General features: G+C 40.5%; 2 protein-coding genes and 1 long non-coding RNA gene across 5 annotated transcripts in view; 2 read left to right on the forward strand and 1 right to left on the reverse strand.

The window, feature by feature from the left end:
* The window catches only part of mgll (monoglyceride lipase), a 46,693-nt gene extending 44,069 nt beyond the window's left edge, over window positions 1-2,624 (forward strand). Inside the window, exon 9 of the transcript XR_012594997.1 lies at window positions 42-2,624. The gene's annotated coding sequence lies outside the window, so the exon portion shown is untranslated. The remainder of the gene's footprint in view (window positions 1-41) is intronic.
* On the reverse strand, window positions 847-6,014 carry LOC141773066 (uncharacterized). The gene is made up of 2 exons (XR_012594998.1): window positions 5,819-6,014; window positions 847-3,983 (listed from the first exon to the last, which is right to left on the reverse strand). It is a non-coding gene; the product is annotated as an uncharacterized LOC141773066 (long non-coding RNA).
* Window positions 6,015-6,131: 117 nt separating this feature from the next.
* prkar2aa (protein kinase, cAMP-dependent, regulatory, type II, alpha A) overlaps window positions 6,132-18,334 on the forward strand; it is a 52,779-nt gene continuing 40,576 nt past the window's right edge. Inside the window, exons 1-2 of one of the 3 annotated variants that reach the window (XM_074644715.1) lie at window positions 6,132-6,827; window positions 7,736-8,020. In XM_074644715.1, coding sequence (XP_074500816.1) covers window positions 7,774-8,020 — 247 coding nt within the window. In that variant the 5' untranslated portion in view covers window positions 6,132-6,827; window positions 7,736-7,773. Of the gene's footprint in view, window positions 6,832-7,735; window positions 8,021-18,334 lie in introns of all 3 variants that reach the window. The other 2 variants (XM_074644716.1, XM_074644717.1) reach the window with 2 other exon arrangements.

The following is an 18,334-nucleotide window of genomic DNA, read 5'->3' on the forward strand; positions in this document are numbered from 1 at the left end:
TAAAGGCTGTTTACAGACGCCAAGAAGTGTCCCGTGTAAAGCAAAATAATAAGAAAAGAGAAAATACAGGCAGAGGGCTGCAGGGTGTCTGCAGAAACAGACACCGACACACACTTCTAGTGGGTCATAACTGATGATTGAGAGGGATGATTTTTGTATCAGTCTATACATTGTTGCATATTATACCTTTAAGTTACACACTGGTTTCTAAAAATGTGTCGTTGCATTTTGGAACGAAAAACTCATTTCAAATCTTGCTGGTTTTATCAACAATGCTGACTGATTTACTTCTAGTTTTCAGACTGATTACTGAACAGAATTGTAATACACTGTATAATAGCATAGCATTGCTAACAACACTTGATGGAAATACAGAAAATCAAGTCCCCGATGTATTTTACAGATCTTTTATTTATCTTGTCTAGAGTATTTATAGGAATTAATTTTATGTATAGGCTACTATATATATTGATTACACATCATGACAACAAGGCACTTTTTATACCATAAACCAGTCATATTATGTCATTTTTACTGTTGATGCTCAGCTACATGAAGCTCCATAATACTTTTTGAGATGGGAACTGGTTCACGGTTGTACAGTATGTATTATGTACAGTCAGCAAAATGTATGACAATGTTTCTGATATGGTTTTGCATAGAGAGTATTTTACTACTGTGTGTTGAAGTCGTGCAGTTTGTCACAGAACTATAAATGTTTAAACCATCTGATGTTAAAATGTTTTTGTTTTGTAACAAGATCTTAACAACAGGGTGTTACTGCTACAGGTTTGGGGACTTCTTTCCCAAATTTGCTTTTCAGGAACTTTCACTTTAATCCTGATGTATCTCCTCTTAAAAAAAAAATTTAAATGAAGTGGAGTGCGAGACTTAATGTAGCTCTCTGCATTCATAAAACCTTCTTTTACATCTCAGATCGAAGGTCAAAATCAGTTTGAGGACTAAAATATCAGGGTTTCTTCCAACAGCAGCATGTTTCTGGGAAAAAAATAAGCATTCCACTCAATTAAAAGATTTTTATGGGAATATGTCTTGTACATCTATTTTTGGATTGTGGTCTAGTGTTGTTTGTGCCTTATTACTATGACGACTGAGCCTGTTTGTGCATGTGGGTCTGTGAGTGTGTTTTGATAAAGATGAACTGTACAGAGCTGCGTTCAGCACATCAGTTTCTCTGGTTTTCTGGTTGTCACATCTGGTTCTGTTTCTGTTGTCTGATTGTCTATCTCTTTCTATTTCTGTCCAATCAGTCTCTAAATCTTTTCAGCACAGGCTGAGATATAAATACCTCCCAGCTCCTTTAAACACCTGTTTTGTTTTAGTCTGCCTAAAGACACCCACATTATGAAGAAACACAATACTTAACATTGAATATGAGGCATTTACCCTCCTTGGGTTGCTATAATGACTGTAAACATTTGGGTTTCCAACTGAAAACAGGAAGTTCTGTCCATCACATGATGATAACACAAGGATCTGTAACACAACAAGAACCATTGACTGTCCTGTATTGAATGATTTCATTATTCGTCCTTGTTGTTATTTGTACATGTTGAGATTCTGGGAGGATGTTGTAAAAATGATAATGTCAAACTTTGAGTCATTGCAGACGTTTTGAACAAAGATACACTAATAGATTAAATCAACATGATAAATTACTTCTTTTTTTTTTTTAACCAAACGCAAAAGGCTGTATCTGTACTTTGTCTTTGTTTTTTCAAGGTTGGAATTTAGATTTCATTCAAGCAAAAACTACAAAATAGCGTAGCACTAAAATAATCACAGTTGACTTCTGTATTATTGGCAGAACTTGAGACAAACTTGTTTCTCATTACTTGTTCTGTGCAGTTACTCTGCATTTTTGTTGGGTGGAAGAATATTCTTGAACAAACAAACACTAGTTACTTACTGGATCTTTATTCTTTATTTATCTTTATTTTAACTGAGGAGGCTGTAGCGGAAAAGTCAGATATGTGATGTAAAAATTATGACGATGAAATGTGAATTGTTGTTAGGAAAAGCAATGCCAATCGAAACATACAGTGTAAATTACTTTTTTATGGAAAAATCCCCCAAAAAATCAAACCCTAATATGATCATGCATTGACATAAAGTTTGAAATTAACTGTGTTTATAGGCGTTACGTTGAAGCATATCACATTCTTGAGTCTTCCTTGTAAAGTATGTGTTGTTTGTTTTAACGGTTTATTAAATACTGGATGACACTTTATTTGAAAAGCCCAGTGCTGATACTCAACTATCAACTTTTGTTTTCCACACCTCTAAAGCCAGTTTACCCCAAACTTTAATTTATTTTTAATACTCCTGAAATCTGCATCCAAACCACTAGATGCCACTAAATCCTATACACACTGTCCCTTTAACTCAAATCATCATATTATACATTGTTTCTTTTCACTGATGCATTGTAGTCACTTCATAATAAGTTGAGTATCGGCATTCGACAATTTAATTCAAGTGTGAAAAAATATTGTACATAAAATGTAATAATCAAAGTACTTCTGAATCACTGACAGTCATACTTGTTACTAGAATGTGAATAATGTCCATACTCTCTTACAGAATAAACTATATGACTGTTTAACGGTGCCGCCTGACTGCAGTACTTTCACAGCTTCTCTCCATAAACGGGTTCAGTGTGAAGATAAATGTTTTCATTTAGCTTCATAGTTCAGTTAATAGTTAAACTATATTTGGACAACGCAGTAAACACTTTATAAGAAGGAACGAGCATCATGTGTGGGAAACTTTTTTGTTTTGTTTTGTGTGGTTCTGGCCTGTCAGGGAAGGGGGAAGTTGGCTGAAACACATGGTCAGTATGTCTGTCAAACTGGTTTCTGTGGTGTTTCATGTGAAAAACTCAAGTGCGATGTAGGATAACATAGATAGATGTACTTTATTGATCCCAAATGAGTCCAGTCAGATGTCTGAGAGAACTACTCGATATGTTTCAATGGTCTTTCATGAAGCTTATGGGAAAGTTCAGACAGGAAGACCCTCTTTACACTTTCTGTGGGAAATGATTGTGTTACAGCAGCAGGTTATCCAGGCAATGCACAGGAACAGTAAATACACAGTAAATATACTGTACATATCAACGCTTAGGATCAATATCCATACAATACACAATATAAAGAATATATTAGAATACACCATATACCAGACTACTACAACTAACATATAAAATATAAAATCTGAACATAGAGTAACATATAATATACATTAGCAAAGTGAAATAACAGTGGATAACATTACCCAGATTTAAATAATTTAGATCCAGCAGTTGACTTGGTTGTTATAGCACACATCAGCCAGTAGGTGGAGGTATTGCATCACAAAATCCATTGAAGAAAGTCTCTGTTATATGAATGTAGTGTTTCCAGATCAGCTAACACACATACAAGTCATGAATGAACCAAATATTTGGCTCAAGATTTAATATACAGAGATTTCTGTTCTATATTCTAGGACTCTTACTTTTCAATCTCAGGGCATGGATTTGCCCTGACCTTAATCTGACTTTACTCTGAGGTCCTTGTGTGATAAAATCTTACTGTATTTACCACCAAAGCATTTTGAGCTCTATAGCTGTAGTTTCCAAAGCACTGATTTTGATAACACACTTCATATCAAACACATGCTCTACTGTATTTATCTTTTGTGGTGTTTTCCTCTATCACTGATAGTCTGAACAGTCAAAATCTTCAATTATAATCTCCAGGAATTAGACAGTAGTGTCATTTAAGATTATTTCTTGAGTCATTGCTGGTTTTATTTGGGTCCATACATTGAAAAGTGACGAGGTTCACAAGCCAGGAAACCCGTATCACTGCAAGCATATGGTACAGTACTGCTCATCATCCCTCTGTTTTCTCTCAGTAAATCTCTCTTTTCTCATCCTCCTCCGCCTTGTGCAGTCTCATGTCAAAACCTGATAACGACTGAAGACAAAACTGTATGTCAGCAGTCCAAGACTGAGATGTTTGGGATACTAAAACACACAGTATATATACACAAATACACATTCAGTAGTATCTTTTCCACTCTATCGCTTTTGCCTTTTTCCTCTGGCCCATTTTCTCACTCCTTCCCCTCCTCTCTCTCTCTCTGAAATGTAGGCTAGCAGCTCTCCTTGAGTCATTTTTGGCATTTGCTGGAACCACATTAGCAGCAACTCCCAGGATGGCACTTCTAGACTGGACTGTACATGTGAATATTCATCCGTCACTTTCAGTATAGGTTGTATACTGCCACTTGTTCATATTCCTATGGGTCCAGTGGGAAATCCCTCCACGGAAAAATCCACTCCCATGGGGGACACACTGGCATGAGTCTTATTCACATACAGCAGTGATTAAGGGAGAACAGTACGGTTCACAAGCTAATTGATTTCAGCAGTGCAATCAACCTCCATCATCACTGTGGGACTGAGAAATGTCATACTGAGGATGTGGTTTATTTTGAGGTGCACAGTTTGGAATTTGGTTGTAAACATCTTTAAAAAAGAAATTGCCTTTAAAGAATGTTATTTCTAAAGTTTATTCTCCCAGCAGAGGGAGCCTGGAGGTCTGTTTTTTCCTCTTGTGTTTGTTGAAAACAAAGACCTAAGCCAATCAGAAACCGGTTCGAGGAATTAAATCCGGGCTCGCTGTGGCCATGGCAACGGCTTTACCTCTGTGACAGCTGAGGAATGGAAATGAAAGAGAGGAGATGCTACATGGACTGTGTGGCGGTGCTTAGCAAACCTCTCTCAGAATAGGTACCTGTAGATTCACCCTCAGTGACCCTGCCCCGCTTCCACTGGCTCATTTCTGCAGGGCATAACTGACTGTATAGACCAAACAAGAGTAAACAAGAGCCAGAAGATGGAAGGGGGGAAACAAGAATGCACTGAAGCCGTGTGTGCAAAAATAGAAAGAAAAACAGGACTGGTGGATTTACTCAGAGGAAAATGCAATTTAGAGGAGTTACATGAAGATTTGAGAGCCGAGTGTGCCGTCTTATCTGTAACAGACCTATGAAGGAATGAAAGGACGCTAGAGAAGGGAATGAGTGAGGGATGATGAGGGCAAGCGAGGCAACTGGGGTAGAAGAAAATCTGTGAGGTTTTGAGTCTTTTTTACACGTAATCCCAGAGAGGATTTAGGCTTTTCAAGAAAGGCCTTCTGTTGCAGATTTGCAGCTGTGGCAGGGCGTCTGATCAATATGTGTTATGTCTGTTATTCAGTCAAACCACACTTAATAAAACAACACTTAAATTGGGATTGAAATGATGTAGGTTCCTTAGGTTAAAGTGCAACAAAGTTGAGCATTTCCCTACTAATCGCAGCACAAATGCAAGTACTTTGAACACATTTTAGAAAATACATGAATTATACGGTTTGTGATTATTTCTTGTGAAATGTAATTATTCATTAATATGTAATTCCGCTTTGGCAATAATGTAACCTGAACATACATGCCATTAAAAGCTTATTTGAATTGAATTGAATTGAATTATACAGCAAAACACATCTTTGCACAGCCTTTACAGAACCAGGCATGTTAGCTAGAATTTGTTCAAGCTCTTATAAATATATTATTTTTATTATCTGATATTTCAAATTGTCAAGGCCATTTCTGTGGGTGTGGTCCTGGTTTCAGTGTACAAATAAGGTTCTGCCTTTGATCCCGCCTCTATTTATATGACTATAATCTAATTGGCTGGGGTATTCTAAGCTTCTACTCTGATTGGCCGAGGCCTTCTGTCAATCAATGTTAAACGGTTTCTGCTCACTCAGTAACCACGCCTCCTGTACAAATAAGGTTCTGCCTTTGATCCCGCCCCCTTCTTATATGACTATATCCAATTGGCTGGGGTATTCTAAGCGTCTATTCTTATTGGCTGCGTCTTCTGTCAATCAATGTCAAACGGTTTCTGTAGCTACGCCTCCTGTACAAATACAGTTCTGCCTCTGATCCCGCCCCCTTCTTATAAGACTACATTTAATTGGCTGGGGTATTCTAAACTTCTATTCTGATTGGCCGCGCCTTCTGTCAATCAATGTCAAACGGTTTCTGCTCACTCAGTAGCCCCGCCTCCTCACGCTTGCTTAGAGGCAACGGTTCATTCGTGCGTGTGTAGAGAGAGAGAACCTCGCCGGGAGGGAGGAAGGAAACGTGTGTTTCAATTCATATTTGACGGGCTTCTTCTGGTTGTGATTAGCCACCGGTCCATACTGCTGGAATACCGTTAAAAAGGAGGTTTCCGTCGTGTACTTTAACGGCGTTGTGACGCAAACGCTGTAAAAGCTGTTAGGATTTGTGACCTGGCTGCAGCAGCTGACTCTGTAGTCTTGAGGTTGAGTGCAGTCGCTAGGCAGTTTGTCAGGAGGGAAAACAAGCTAACAAGTAGTTAGCAACTCAACTAGTTAGCCAGTTAGCCTGCCTGCTTAGCCACTACAGCCACCACAGCAAGTCCCACCCTCCATCAAAGTGCGTTGGACGTCGTAAGAAGAGGCTGCAACTTAGCCAGCATCGCTGTGTGCAGCCGGCTGGCAGAAAAATAGCCGTTAGCAAGGCAACCGCCAACCAACGGTTAAAAAACGGTTGGCCAACGGTCAAAAAAAATTGGCTTTAACGTTTGGACAAGTGGTCTTCCTGTGGAGGGATACGGGTCGCTACACTGGCAAAGAGACTGGCTAAAAAGAAGAGACGAAATATAAGAGAGAGAACAAGGAAGACACCGAGAAGAGAAAGGAGGAGGTGGACTGGCTAGTTTTAGCCGGGGAGACACACAATCTCACGTAAGTAAGTGACGGTTAAGTTGGCAGTTAGCTTACCTAACTAACTAACGGCTTTACCGGTTGCCGTGCAACTTGCTGCGTTTGCATGGCAACGGTTACCAACGGTTATACCAGCCAGCCTCTTTATCTGTGGCTTAGCTACCAACGGTCAGTGCGCCATCATACTATATAGCGGCTCAAGCTAACGGTTAATGCTTCTCCCTGAAGGTGGCAAACTAGCTAGCATGATAGCTAATGCTTTAATGGGTTGAAAGTGACACTGTGCTTGAATCAAAGCTCCTCTACGTTTTGCTGCAGTCATTGATTGTTAGATAAGTTGGGTAGATAAGGGTAGTTAAGTCTTATCTGTGGAGCGAACAGAAGCACTAAACCAGTTGTCATGAGTGTGTTAGCTAATTAGCTGCTTAGCTAGCTAGTTCCAGCCGGCCACCCACCCAAGTTGTCAGTTTCTGATGATGCAAAGTAGTAATGTTACTGAAACCCACTATCTGTTCCCTCCTGTGGCAACATGTTAGTCTCATATCTGTTTGGTGCAGCTGTGGTAACTGTGTGTTGCTTGGGTTCAACCCTAGATAAAAGTGGCTGCTCCTCAGTGACAATGTCACAGCAACACTTCATGAACGTCATTACTACCTTATTATAAATGGCAGTGCAGTATCTGTTCAGCTGTCAAACTTGATGGTTATTTCTTCCCAGTCGGTTCCCAGTCGGTTCCCAGTACGTCCCAGTTTGCAATGCAAGGGCTGTCATCAGCCACTTTACATTCACAGGGCACACAGTGTACTTGCATAAAAAGTCAGCTGTTCATTCATTGAAAAACCACATCACAGCCCAGTACTCAAACACACAAAGTATGACTCTGTACCAAAACAAACTCTGACTAATTTTTTCTCTTTCTCCCTCTGTAGATAGATAGCAAACGCCGCCACCGAGCAACACACCAGCCATGAGTATTGAGATACCGGTGGGGTTGACAGAACTGCTGCAGGGCTACACTGTGGAGGTGCTGCGACAAAGGCCGTCGGACCTGGTGGATTTTGCAGTACAGTACTTCACCCGTTTGCGGGACACCAGAAGCCAGGATGGGGCCAGTTCCGGTGGCAAGACGGGGAAAGGGGTGATGTTCGATGGGGAGCCGATGCAAACAGAGTCCAACGGAGACGATGACGATGATGACGATTCTGACTTTGAGCGTAAGTTGATGTCTTGTTGTTATGATTGTCACCTGTTGCGTTGAACATGTCCCTGTGAGTGAAATGCTATCGAATGAAAGATAATTTGTGTGAGGAGGTTGGAGAGTGAAGGTGAGCCTTGAAGCCTTGTCACTGATGTAGTCAGAATCCATCTCATCTCCTCCTGAGCAACGGATTTCTCCAAGTGTCTGAGGCGTTCCGTACTTACACATACTCAGACCCAGAAAATCCCACTGAGCAGACACTTCAGCAAGAGCCCTCATCTGCCACTCATCTAATTAAGGTCTTCTCCATTCTCATTATCCATCTGGCTGTCAGGATCTAAAATAGTACTTTATATCTTTTGATATGAACCATAAAGTTTCAAGGCCTTAAAAGGTGTCATTTCATTAAATATAGCTTTCCCGTCAACTCGTTTCAGAAACTGTGCGAACTCTCAAGTGAAAATTATGCCCAGACTACACAGACCTTCATGAAAGCTTTCCGCTCTTTACACTTAACTAGCATTGAAGAGGTCTTGTATTGCATTCTAGCAAGCACTGACATATAACAAGAGGCAACCTGCAGATACACTGTGATCTATAGTTACAAGGGATTTTCAAAAAATGGAATATTCTTGAAAGTTTACATAGATTATCGGCCAACAGCTTATCTTTATCACGTTGCAATTGTAATGTGATATGTTTACACTTGTAACATTTTAACACGATATGATCCGAATGTTCAATCCATACTGCCAGAAAAAAATAGGCCCAAGTGTACAACTTCACAATGAAAGTAGACTTGGAATTGAATTTAATGGTGCTCTATATGATATCCAGAGCATTAATATAGGAGCAAACAACTATTTGCTATGTAAATATATGGAGGAGTAATGTCTACCTGAGCAGAAAATGAAGTTGTTCATTCCCCATTTAGTACCTTTTAAATAAATAAAAATATTTTCATGGTAAAATTTGTATGTCTTATCTTAGCAACAGTATACCTATTTGAATTTAAGAGTTCACGAACTGTGTAACCTTTTCCTTTGTATGTTACCTTTAGCAGAAGCGATGCCATGCCTCTCTCGCATCACTCCCCTGTGTTTGTCAGACTGGCAGGAGATGTAAGCTGCTCCATAGCTCAGCTCTCCTGTGTGCTGCTGAGAGCAGCGTGGCCTAGATCACATCAGCGTGCTGTGGAGCCAGCGGCTGTTACCTTGTGAATGGGGGTTCTGTTTTCTCAATGAGTTCATCCATTGTGATGATCAGCTCCGATGATCTGTGAACCTAACGTAGGTGCATCTTCTAAAATTCACTGATGTGCAAGTAGCATTTTTAAGCTAATGACAGAATTTCAAGTATGATTATGGCTTGCACAGTTTCTCTCCTGCCAGTATCATTGGCAGATACTAAGCACTGGTGGAGTGTAACATTTAGTTGCTGGGTAAAATTTTAATTCATCAGACTTGTTCCTGCGATTTGGGCTGTGTTTTTTGTGTAAACTTTAGTTCTAGTTTTACTCTGTTGCATTTATAGGTTAACCATATTTATCATGCCCCACATGCAAATCTTTGCTGAGAGCAATATTGGCCAACCTTGGAGGTTGGTACAAGCTGGCTCGGGGTAAGAGAGGGATTTCAGTTTCTGTTTCTGTACTCACACAAGTGGGGTTTGGCTGCTGTGACCTCAGCTGAGGGAGCTGTGTGTATGTGCGTGCACGTAGTGTGTCTGTGAGTGCGTGTGTGTGTGTGTGACGGCAAACAGATGTGTTATGACTTGATTTCACGCCCGTTCAAATTCCAGCCTGGTGACGCCATGAAGCAGTTCATCCTAGTGCATTTTGATTAGCGATCAGTTGTTAAGCATTTTCCACACATCATCCAAGGTGGCAATAAAGGACAGAGAGCTGTCATTGGTGTGCTCCAGGGAGAAGCTTTCGCCTGGATGCTGTGGGTCAGGTCACACGCATGACATCCATGACAGTAGATTATCCAGCCAGTCTTGTGTACATTACCCCCAGGGGACATCCGTTTCTGATGTGAACAACACAGGCCTGTATAATGAAAGACATCATGTGCTCTTGCCTGACCACTGTTGTAGCCCACAGGTATAAAGAGTACTGTAAGGCTACTAGTTCAACAGCACATGCTCCAAAACAGTTTAATCTCGTGACAAAAATACCAAAATAACTTTTTAAACTCGGGATTGCAAAACAGGGATTGATATTCATAATTATTTCCACAGGTAACACACACACACACACACATCCCCAATCTGGTTGTATTAGTTTCAACCCTTGCAACACTGACACAGTAAATTACTTACAGTCACAGTTACTAGAAATTTAGTAGTCGATACCAATACCAGTGAAATTCCACGGTTCTCAATTTGATACCATGGTGAAAAACAAAAGTAAAACAATAAATCCCATATACTTCAACATCCACTCCTTTATCACCGTTTGCATTCTGTTTTTTGTTAAGAAGTTAAATAGCTCATAATTCCGTCTCTATCATTTATGTTATATCCTCTGGATGCGTCGATCGTGAGTTTACGACATCCTAAACACATTTTCTCCGCAGATACTATAGCTACCGTCAGGGCTTGAGGCGTCCCGTTGTCCTAGGGATGATAGAAAATGTGTTTTGGACTCAGTAACGGACACACCCTATTTTTTCCCTGATAATGCGACATTGCGAACAACAAATCTATGTTGAAATCGGCAGGACGAGGGCTAGTTAACGTTAGCTGTTAGCTCCGTGGTGTTTACCGTCTGCTAACATTAACTAGCTCTCGTCCTGCCGACTTCAACACGGGAGGTGCCATTGATTTACATTATGATGCGTTCAGGCTGGGCAATGGTAAACGTTATTATGATGTGTTCAAATGTAATCTTGTAAAATGTAGTTTTGGTAAGAAACTTAAATAAATCCAGTTGTTTTGAAGGAGATGTTTTCACAGCAATATAAAATAGATAATGGAGAGAGAATTATGACCTTTTTAGCTTCCAAAAACCAGTATGCAAACGGTGATAAAGGAATGTATGTCGAAGTACATGGGGTTTATGGTATTGAATTGGTATCGAGAATTGTGGAATTTCACTGGTATTGGTATCGACTACTAAATTTCTGGTATCATGACATCTGTGGTACTGTAGAAAAACGAGTACCGTCACGTTTTTTAGAATTTTGGCATCGACTTGATACCAAAGTATTGGTTCTCGTGACATCCTTAGTCGCACGATTAGGACCACTAATGCTAGAATACAAAGGGTGTAGCTTTGTAAGCAACTAAAAGCGAAGCATGTCAGTAATACAGTTTTATGGTGTGATCTGGTGACCTAGGCCTAGACGCCGTCTATGTGCTCACAACTGGTTCGTGTCCGGTTGGACTTTATATTTTGTCTCAAATATAAAATATTGTTTTACATGTTGTGTCAGAATTGTAGTGCCAATATTGAGCACATTCTCTACGGCCTGACTTTGACACTCTTTGAGAGGTTTGAAGAACTTGAGAGAAAGTCATTCTCACTTTTAGAGCGCGGCTCATGAAAACATAATGCTGCATTTATCAGGCGGTGGGTGACCTACTAGAAGTAGGCCAATGACTCATTTGGGGTTAACCTCTTGATTAGGAAATATGGCCATTGTGAAATACTGTGACGGCATAGATTAGCTCTCTGTATGAGAAGTAGTTTTATTGGACCTATGATTAAGACAGTTTATTTAAAAAATCTAGAGAGCTTCAAGGTGAAATCAGTCAGTTGTGTAACATCATGGATGTGATCTGTATCTATTGTAAAAAGACACTCTTTCTGTTTTCTTTTATTAGGCTGCTTACAGTCAAGATGATTCACCAGTGGGCTCTTCACCTTTCATTTGCGCTGCAGGAAATCTCTGTGTATGAGTGTGCCGGCTAAACACCTACAATGTAAATGAGCGAGATAGCTGCTAATGTATTCCCATGGACAGTACAGTAGACTCCTAAAACATGACGTCCTATTTCATGTGCTTTGTTTTCCTAACAACCTGCTGCCTTAATCCAAAGCAGGATCACTACACAGGCCTAAGCTGCTCAACAAAAGGATATATTGTTTTGGACACAAACTGTTGTACCCCCATCACATCTCATGATGTTGGGCCAAAGAGTTTTAAGTAACCCTTTCTGTGCTGAGGCTGAGCTTCAGTTAGGAAATGGTATGTTGTCGGATTGAAATAAACCTTTAATTCAGAGCTGCTGTATTTTGCTGAAAAGTTAGAATAAATGTACAGCACTAAAACGGAGTGCTTTAGATCAGGATCACCCGCTGTCTTCTTTAAATAGACTTACCTGGTGAATCCAGGTGAAATGTGTGATCTTTCCATGGTACTCAGCATTCACTTGAGTTACAAAGGGCAGTGCTAGATGAAGGAAAGTACACGCTTTATGCAAAGAAAAAGGAGCAATACAAAGGAGGTCTTCCTAATATGTGCATGTTCTTTTTCCTTCGAGCTGGCCTGTCTAGTGTCAGTCTGGCAGTGCGTGTTCACCAAGAGAAACAGAAGGGGATGAATGGATGTCTCTGACTGAAATAAGTGGGGCTTTTTATTAAAAGATGGATGGAGGAACAGATGAGGCCCAGGGATGATAATAGAAATGAATTAAATGTGTTTTTATAAGAGAGACAGCATGAATAAAGCAGATGCTATATGAAAACCCTATGATTGAGAGAGGCTGAGAGTATTTTAGAAAAAAACAATCGGCTCATGCTAACTCTCAACCGAATATAACACGGCTTTGTAGCTAGATGGCGAGTCACCTGGATACATAACAGACTTTAAGCTTAGCTCTTATTAACCCCGGACAGTGCAGTTTTTTTTTTACCACAGATGAATGGGCAAACTTTATTTATCAAGGAACATTGGAAGATTTACCTCCGAAATGCTGCATCCTGTTTGGGGGGGTGTTTTCTCCTGAAAAGCACATGTCAGTATTTTCAAAATACTACCCAGGTGTGTTGTGTTGATTATGTGAGCGCTGGTATTTTGAAAGCAGGGGTCTTGGGAAGACTCATAACATCAACAGATGCCTGTAAAGGGTTTTGTTGTTCATCGCAGCAGCTCTCTCGCACCAGTATTCCCAGATGGTTGGTTTTCGTTTTGAACTGAAGGTCTGCAATCATAACATAAGACCCATTGCTTGGAGAATACAACCAAAACTTTTAACTATAACCTTGAAAGTGGCTATGATACATAGACACTTTTCTAAGCGGGTTGTCTTGAAGTCCTGGAAAAGGCCTTGAAGGCCTTACATGATCTGCTGTAGTTTTTAGGTGTAGCATTATTCTGGCGAGAGATTATGTGTGCCGTCAGTGTTTTTTATTAATTAAAATGTAAATAGAAGTAAGTTTTACCTAAGCTAAAATTGTTTCCCTCAGTCTCAACGTCAGTGTGTATGATGTCCACAAAGAGTTTGTGTGTAGAGCAGATGAGAATGTTTCCTGCATGTTTGTTTGTTGTTAAGCCCCTGGGGTTAATGTAGCTGGAGGCATGAGCACACACACACACAACGTGGTGAAATTCTGCCTCTCTGACCTCTTTCTGTCTCCCCCCTCGCTCCGTCACCTCCTCCACATTGTTGTACTTTGTTTGTATCACCCTGACTTCCTCTATGTCCCTCCATTTACTCCCTACTATTCTGGCTTTCTCTCTCTAGAAGCCCCGTTTCGACCTCAGGAACTTTCCCCCAGAACTAGGATCCTTTTGGGAACTCATTGCGTTTCGATCGCAGGGACCAGGGACTAAATTAAGATCTGGGGACAATCCCCCCCCACCAAAAAAAAAGGGGGTAGTACTTTCTGAAAGTACAGGAACTGTCTGGGTGGGGTTTGCAGGGATGACACACACAGCGGCCACTGCTTCTGTACCGCTTCATTCATAAAACAAGGAAGTACTGAAGTACTCTAGTATCGATTTAGGACCATTTTACAACGAGGGGAGAGACTTCTCTTTTTTTTTTGATAACATTAAAAGTAAAGTTATGCTCTGCTGTCGGTAGGGCTGTCCCAAATAACCCTCAAACACTCAACAGAGGATTTACTGTGGAGACAGATGCTCTTAGTTTAATTTTCCTCTCTTCCGCTGCCTTTCATTCATTACATCCAATGTACATCAGTAAATACTGCACAGCAGTAAATGTCGTTGCAGTGAGACAAAACTTAAGGTTTATTGTTTGTTTTTAGATTTTGAGAACTACAGGCTGCAGGGCGTGTTTACCACTGTGACCACCAGCAGCCCTCGTCCTGAGTCATGTTGCCTTTTTCATACGTCAGCAAACTAATTTGCCTAATCTTCACAGGTCTTTAGACTGCGGTGGAAATGAGAACAACAATGGTCTGAAGGAACCTTATGATTCCTTGAAAAAGTAATACCTAAAATTACCAGGAAATTCTGGGTGGAAACCCGGCCTCTCTTTTCCCCTCTTCCTTTCTCTCGCTGATTTCCAACTTTTACCTCTCCAATACAGTAATGGTTAGGCTGTCTCATGACTGTTGTAACATACATACTATAGAAAGGGCAGAAAGAGACCTATATTTTTCTGTAGGCTACTATTTTCTCGTTTCTGATCTATTCTTATTGTATCCTATTCTCTTCTAATTCACACATTTGTGTCGTTCAGTTCTTTTTTCCTTCATTTGTGTGTGATAACTTGCCATTATACTGAGCCCCTATAGGCACTGTTAATTAGTGCAATAAGCAGAGCTGAAATGTCCATATTCATTATCCTGCAAGAACTGTGTTTGTGTGTGCTCATGGTAGTATGAGCGATTAAAAGGGAGAGGGATCGCATGCGTACACAAATACCACTGAGTGTGTAGATGTGTATGTCTGTAATAGGTGTGTGTGTGTGTGTGTGTGTGTGTGTGTGTGTGTGTGTGTGTGTGTGTGTGTGGCTGGTTTCGGTGCAGTGTTGTGCAACAGGTGACCTGATTAGCAGGCTGTAGTGTGTGTGTCCAGCGTGCTTTTAGCCTGCAGGCAAATCTAATGCAGCCTAGCGTCCCTACAGAGACCTGGTGGACTGGCTGACTGACAGCGCTAAGTGGAAAAGCCCTCAGACGGCTCATGCTACTCAGTCTGGCTTTCTGACTGTTTTTTAATACACTACCTGCATGTCTGTCTCCCTGACTCGTCTCTTCAGCTCTTGTCTTTATCTCTCCCTGTTAGCTGAACTTGCTCTCTGTCTTGCTCTGTGTGTCTCTTTTCCTTACGTTTCTTTCCTCTGTTTACCAAAGTACATGAATCATTGATCATCCCTTTGAAAGCCATTCTACCTTCCTGCGTACCTGCCCGCTGTCATCATCCTTCGCCTTTCTTATCTGTTTGAGTCTCTTTCTTTGAATGTCTCTGTAGTCACATCTCTCTACATCTCCACGTACCCGTTTCTCCACCTCCTTATTTGTCCTTGTCTGTATTTTTCTCTCGTATTTTTCTACATCTATATCTTCCTGTCAGCATATTTCTGTGTCTATATCAATTCATTGAAATACGGAGAATGTTTGGAAACATTAACAGCGATGGCGAGAGACACACTGTGCAGCTGAGATACCGGAGATGAAGCAAAACAGCTTGAAACAGTGCAACATAGCAGTTTAGGAAATGTATTTATCAATTCTTAGGCCACAGTTCATGTCACAAAGACACACTTTTTTTAAATCATGCGCAAATGAGTGTCATCCTGTAGCCGTCTTTGTCTAATCTCCATGTAAGGAGCCGTGTCTGTGCATCCACTAGGTCATTTTTGTGGTTGACAAAAGGACACAAACAGAGCAGCGTATGTTTGTTTGTCATTAGGGATCCTATTTGAAAGTCATAGTGGAAAGCTGGTCTTCTTTTGTAAGAGTACAGAGAGGCAAACCCAGAAGAAAAGGAAAAACAATGAAAGAACAAATTGACAAAAAGTAATAAATGGAAAGAAAAACCCATCATGAGAAAGGAGAAAAGACAGATGAGGCAGTGGCAGAGCAGGCGGTGGTACAATCTAACTTGCTTACATTTACTGATTATCTGAACTTTGGCACTTCCTCATTCTCTGCCCTCCGGATATCTTTAGTGGCACCGCAGAAAAATGAGGAAATGGTGGAGGTTGGCAGGCCTTTAGCCAGTGGCTGTACATCCTCCTCCGCAGCTCCCGTTTGGACTTCCAACACACACCGTCTCTCTAGGTCATGATGCTGTCTGATCACTGTCTCAAGACAGTTTCAGTAAATGAACATAACCCAAAACATTTATGTGAATCTGTTAACCTTCTACTCCGAACCATCTACAGTAAAAAGGATGTTTTACAATTCCTTTCTCGCATTATGTTGTTATTGTGAATTTACAAGCCATTAAAAATGTACCTCTCACATCAGACTGCATAGCTAGATGGCAACAACGTGCACACGGAATGAAAGCCACATGTCCCATTCACGGAGACAATCATATCTCCTAAAGTAGGGCTGCAACTAATGATTATTTTCATTATCCATTATCCAATTATTTTCCCGATTAATCGATTGGACGTTTTGTCTCTAAAACCTCCGAAAATGGTAAAAAATGACGATCGGTGTTTCCCAAAGCCTAAGATGACGTCCTCAAATGTCTTGTATTGTCCACAACTCAAAGATATTCAGTTTACTGTCATAGAGGAGTAAAGAAACCAGAAAAAAATCTGAGAATTTTGACTTTCTTTTATTTAAATAATCACTCAAACCAATTCATCGATTAGCAAAATTAATTTAATAATTGACAACTAACAGATTAATTGATTAATTGTTGCAGGCTCTACCCCTCTGTATTTCTTTAATTTTGTTCCTTTGCATATAAAACATTACAAGATATGAGGAATCAGAGTGAGGAGAACTCTGTACTGTAAAGAAAATGTGCTTCCAATACGTCATCCAGACGGAGATCTGCAACTTTGAGGTTTAAACGAGGTAGTAAAGAGTTTAGCATCAAAGCCTTGTACAAGTTGGTGATGTTTAAAGAGAAACACTTAATGGCCGTGGACCCAAACTGACCCCTGTTCCTCTCTGTACAGAGAGAGAGAGAGGGAGAGGAGGGAGTGGGTGGGGGATGGGGATGAGGGAGATCAGAGGGTGCATGAAGAGTCTCAGTGGAAGAAGTTATTTTAAAGAAAGAGGGTGCATCTTAAAATCCAGTATTTTAAAACTGAATTCCAGCATATCGACTATTACCAAGTTGAATTTAGTATGAATTCAGATATATAAGAGGCTTTTGTTGTTAATTTGATTACTGAATGAAGTGAAATACTTATAGGAGATGATGGTTACAAGAAAGCTAATTCTACAATGATATGGGCTGTAAAACTAACCTTGGGCTGATATAATACTGTTACAGTACTGGTACTGGAAGGCTGCCCATGTATTGATGTTTCTCTCGGGAGAGAAGTGGGAGTACAGAGAGGGGAAGAAGAGAGAAGGGCACGGGATAGGAACAAAGTTAGGGAGGGATGAAGAGAGAATGAAAGACAACAAAGATTACACAGAATAAGACTGAGGAGGATGATGAGCCGGGCTGAGTGTGGTCAAATTACAGGATGTGGGAATCAGTCCTCCAGCGATCAATGTCGTGTGACTGGCTCCACATTGGGCGCAGAGGTCTGTAACCGAGGTTCGGGAAAGGGTTTAGGATCCTCAGTCCTTCCTGAGAAGCAAACGGATGCTTTTTCCTTTACACGATCCTGTTTGACAAATGGCGTCTTTTGTAATACAAGTCATCTCAGTTGTGTTTTCATGTCTACAAGCTAGACCAATATTCTAGTATTAACACATTTAGGACAATGCTTTAGCCCGAGTGAGAAAATAGTCAGAATCATTGTCTGAACTATGATTTAGTGTTTGAGGTTTCACAGCATTTTGTCACACATACAGCAATATACTGTATCTGTTTCACAATACATGCCAAAGATGCTCCCTTGTGAAATCACATCGCTCTACATATCTTCCATTGTTTTGTCATTTACAAGAGGTCGCTGCCACCATTTCATTCTCCACAAACATGCTTTCCTGTGGAGCCATTTTCCAAGTACTGTGTCTTTCCTCAGGGCAACAATCTCCCAGTTGTATCTACTCATGTATATATGTGTTTAAAAAAGCATCTTTGAGGAATGTTTGCATTGTATTTGCATAAAGGGTAAGCCATAGTAGTAAAATGATGGCAACATATGATTTGAAGCTGAATAACAGAGGGAAACTAACTGAGATGTTGTAATGTGGAGACGGTGGCCTCATTCATTAGGCTGTGCTCATGATGAGCATGAATGGAATAGTTTTATGGACCCCTTTTCTGTTAAT

This window comes from Sebastes fasciatus, chromosome 8, assembly GCF_043250625.1.
Source record: "Sebastes fasciatus isolate fSebFas1 chromosome 8, fSebFas1.pri, whole genome shotgun sequence".
Lineage (NCBI taxonomy): Eukaryota > Metazoa > Chordata > Actinopteri > Perciformes > Sebastidae > Sebastes > Sebastes fasciatus.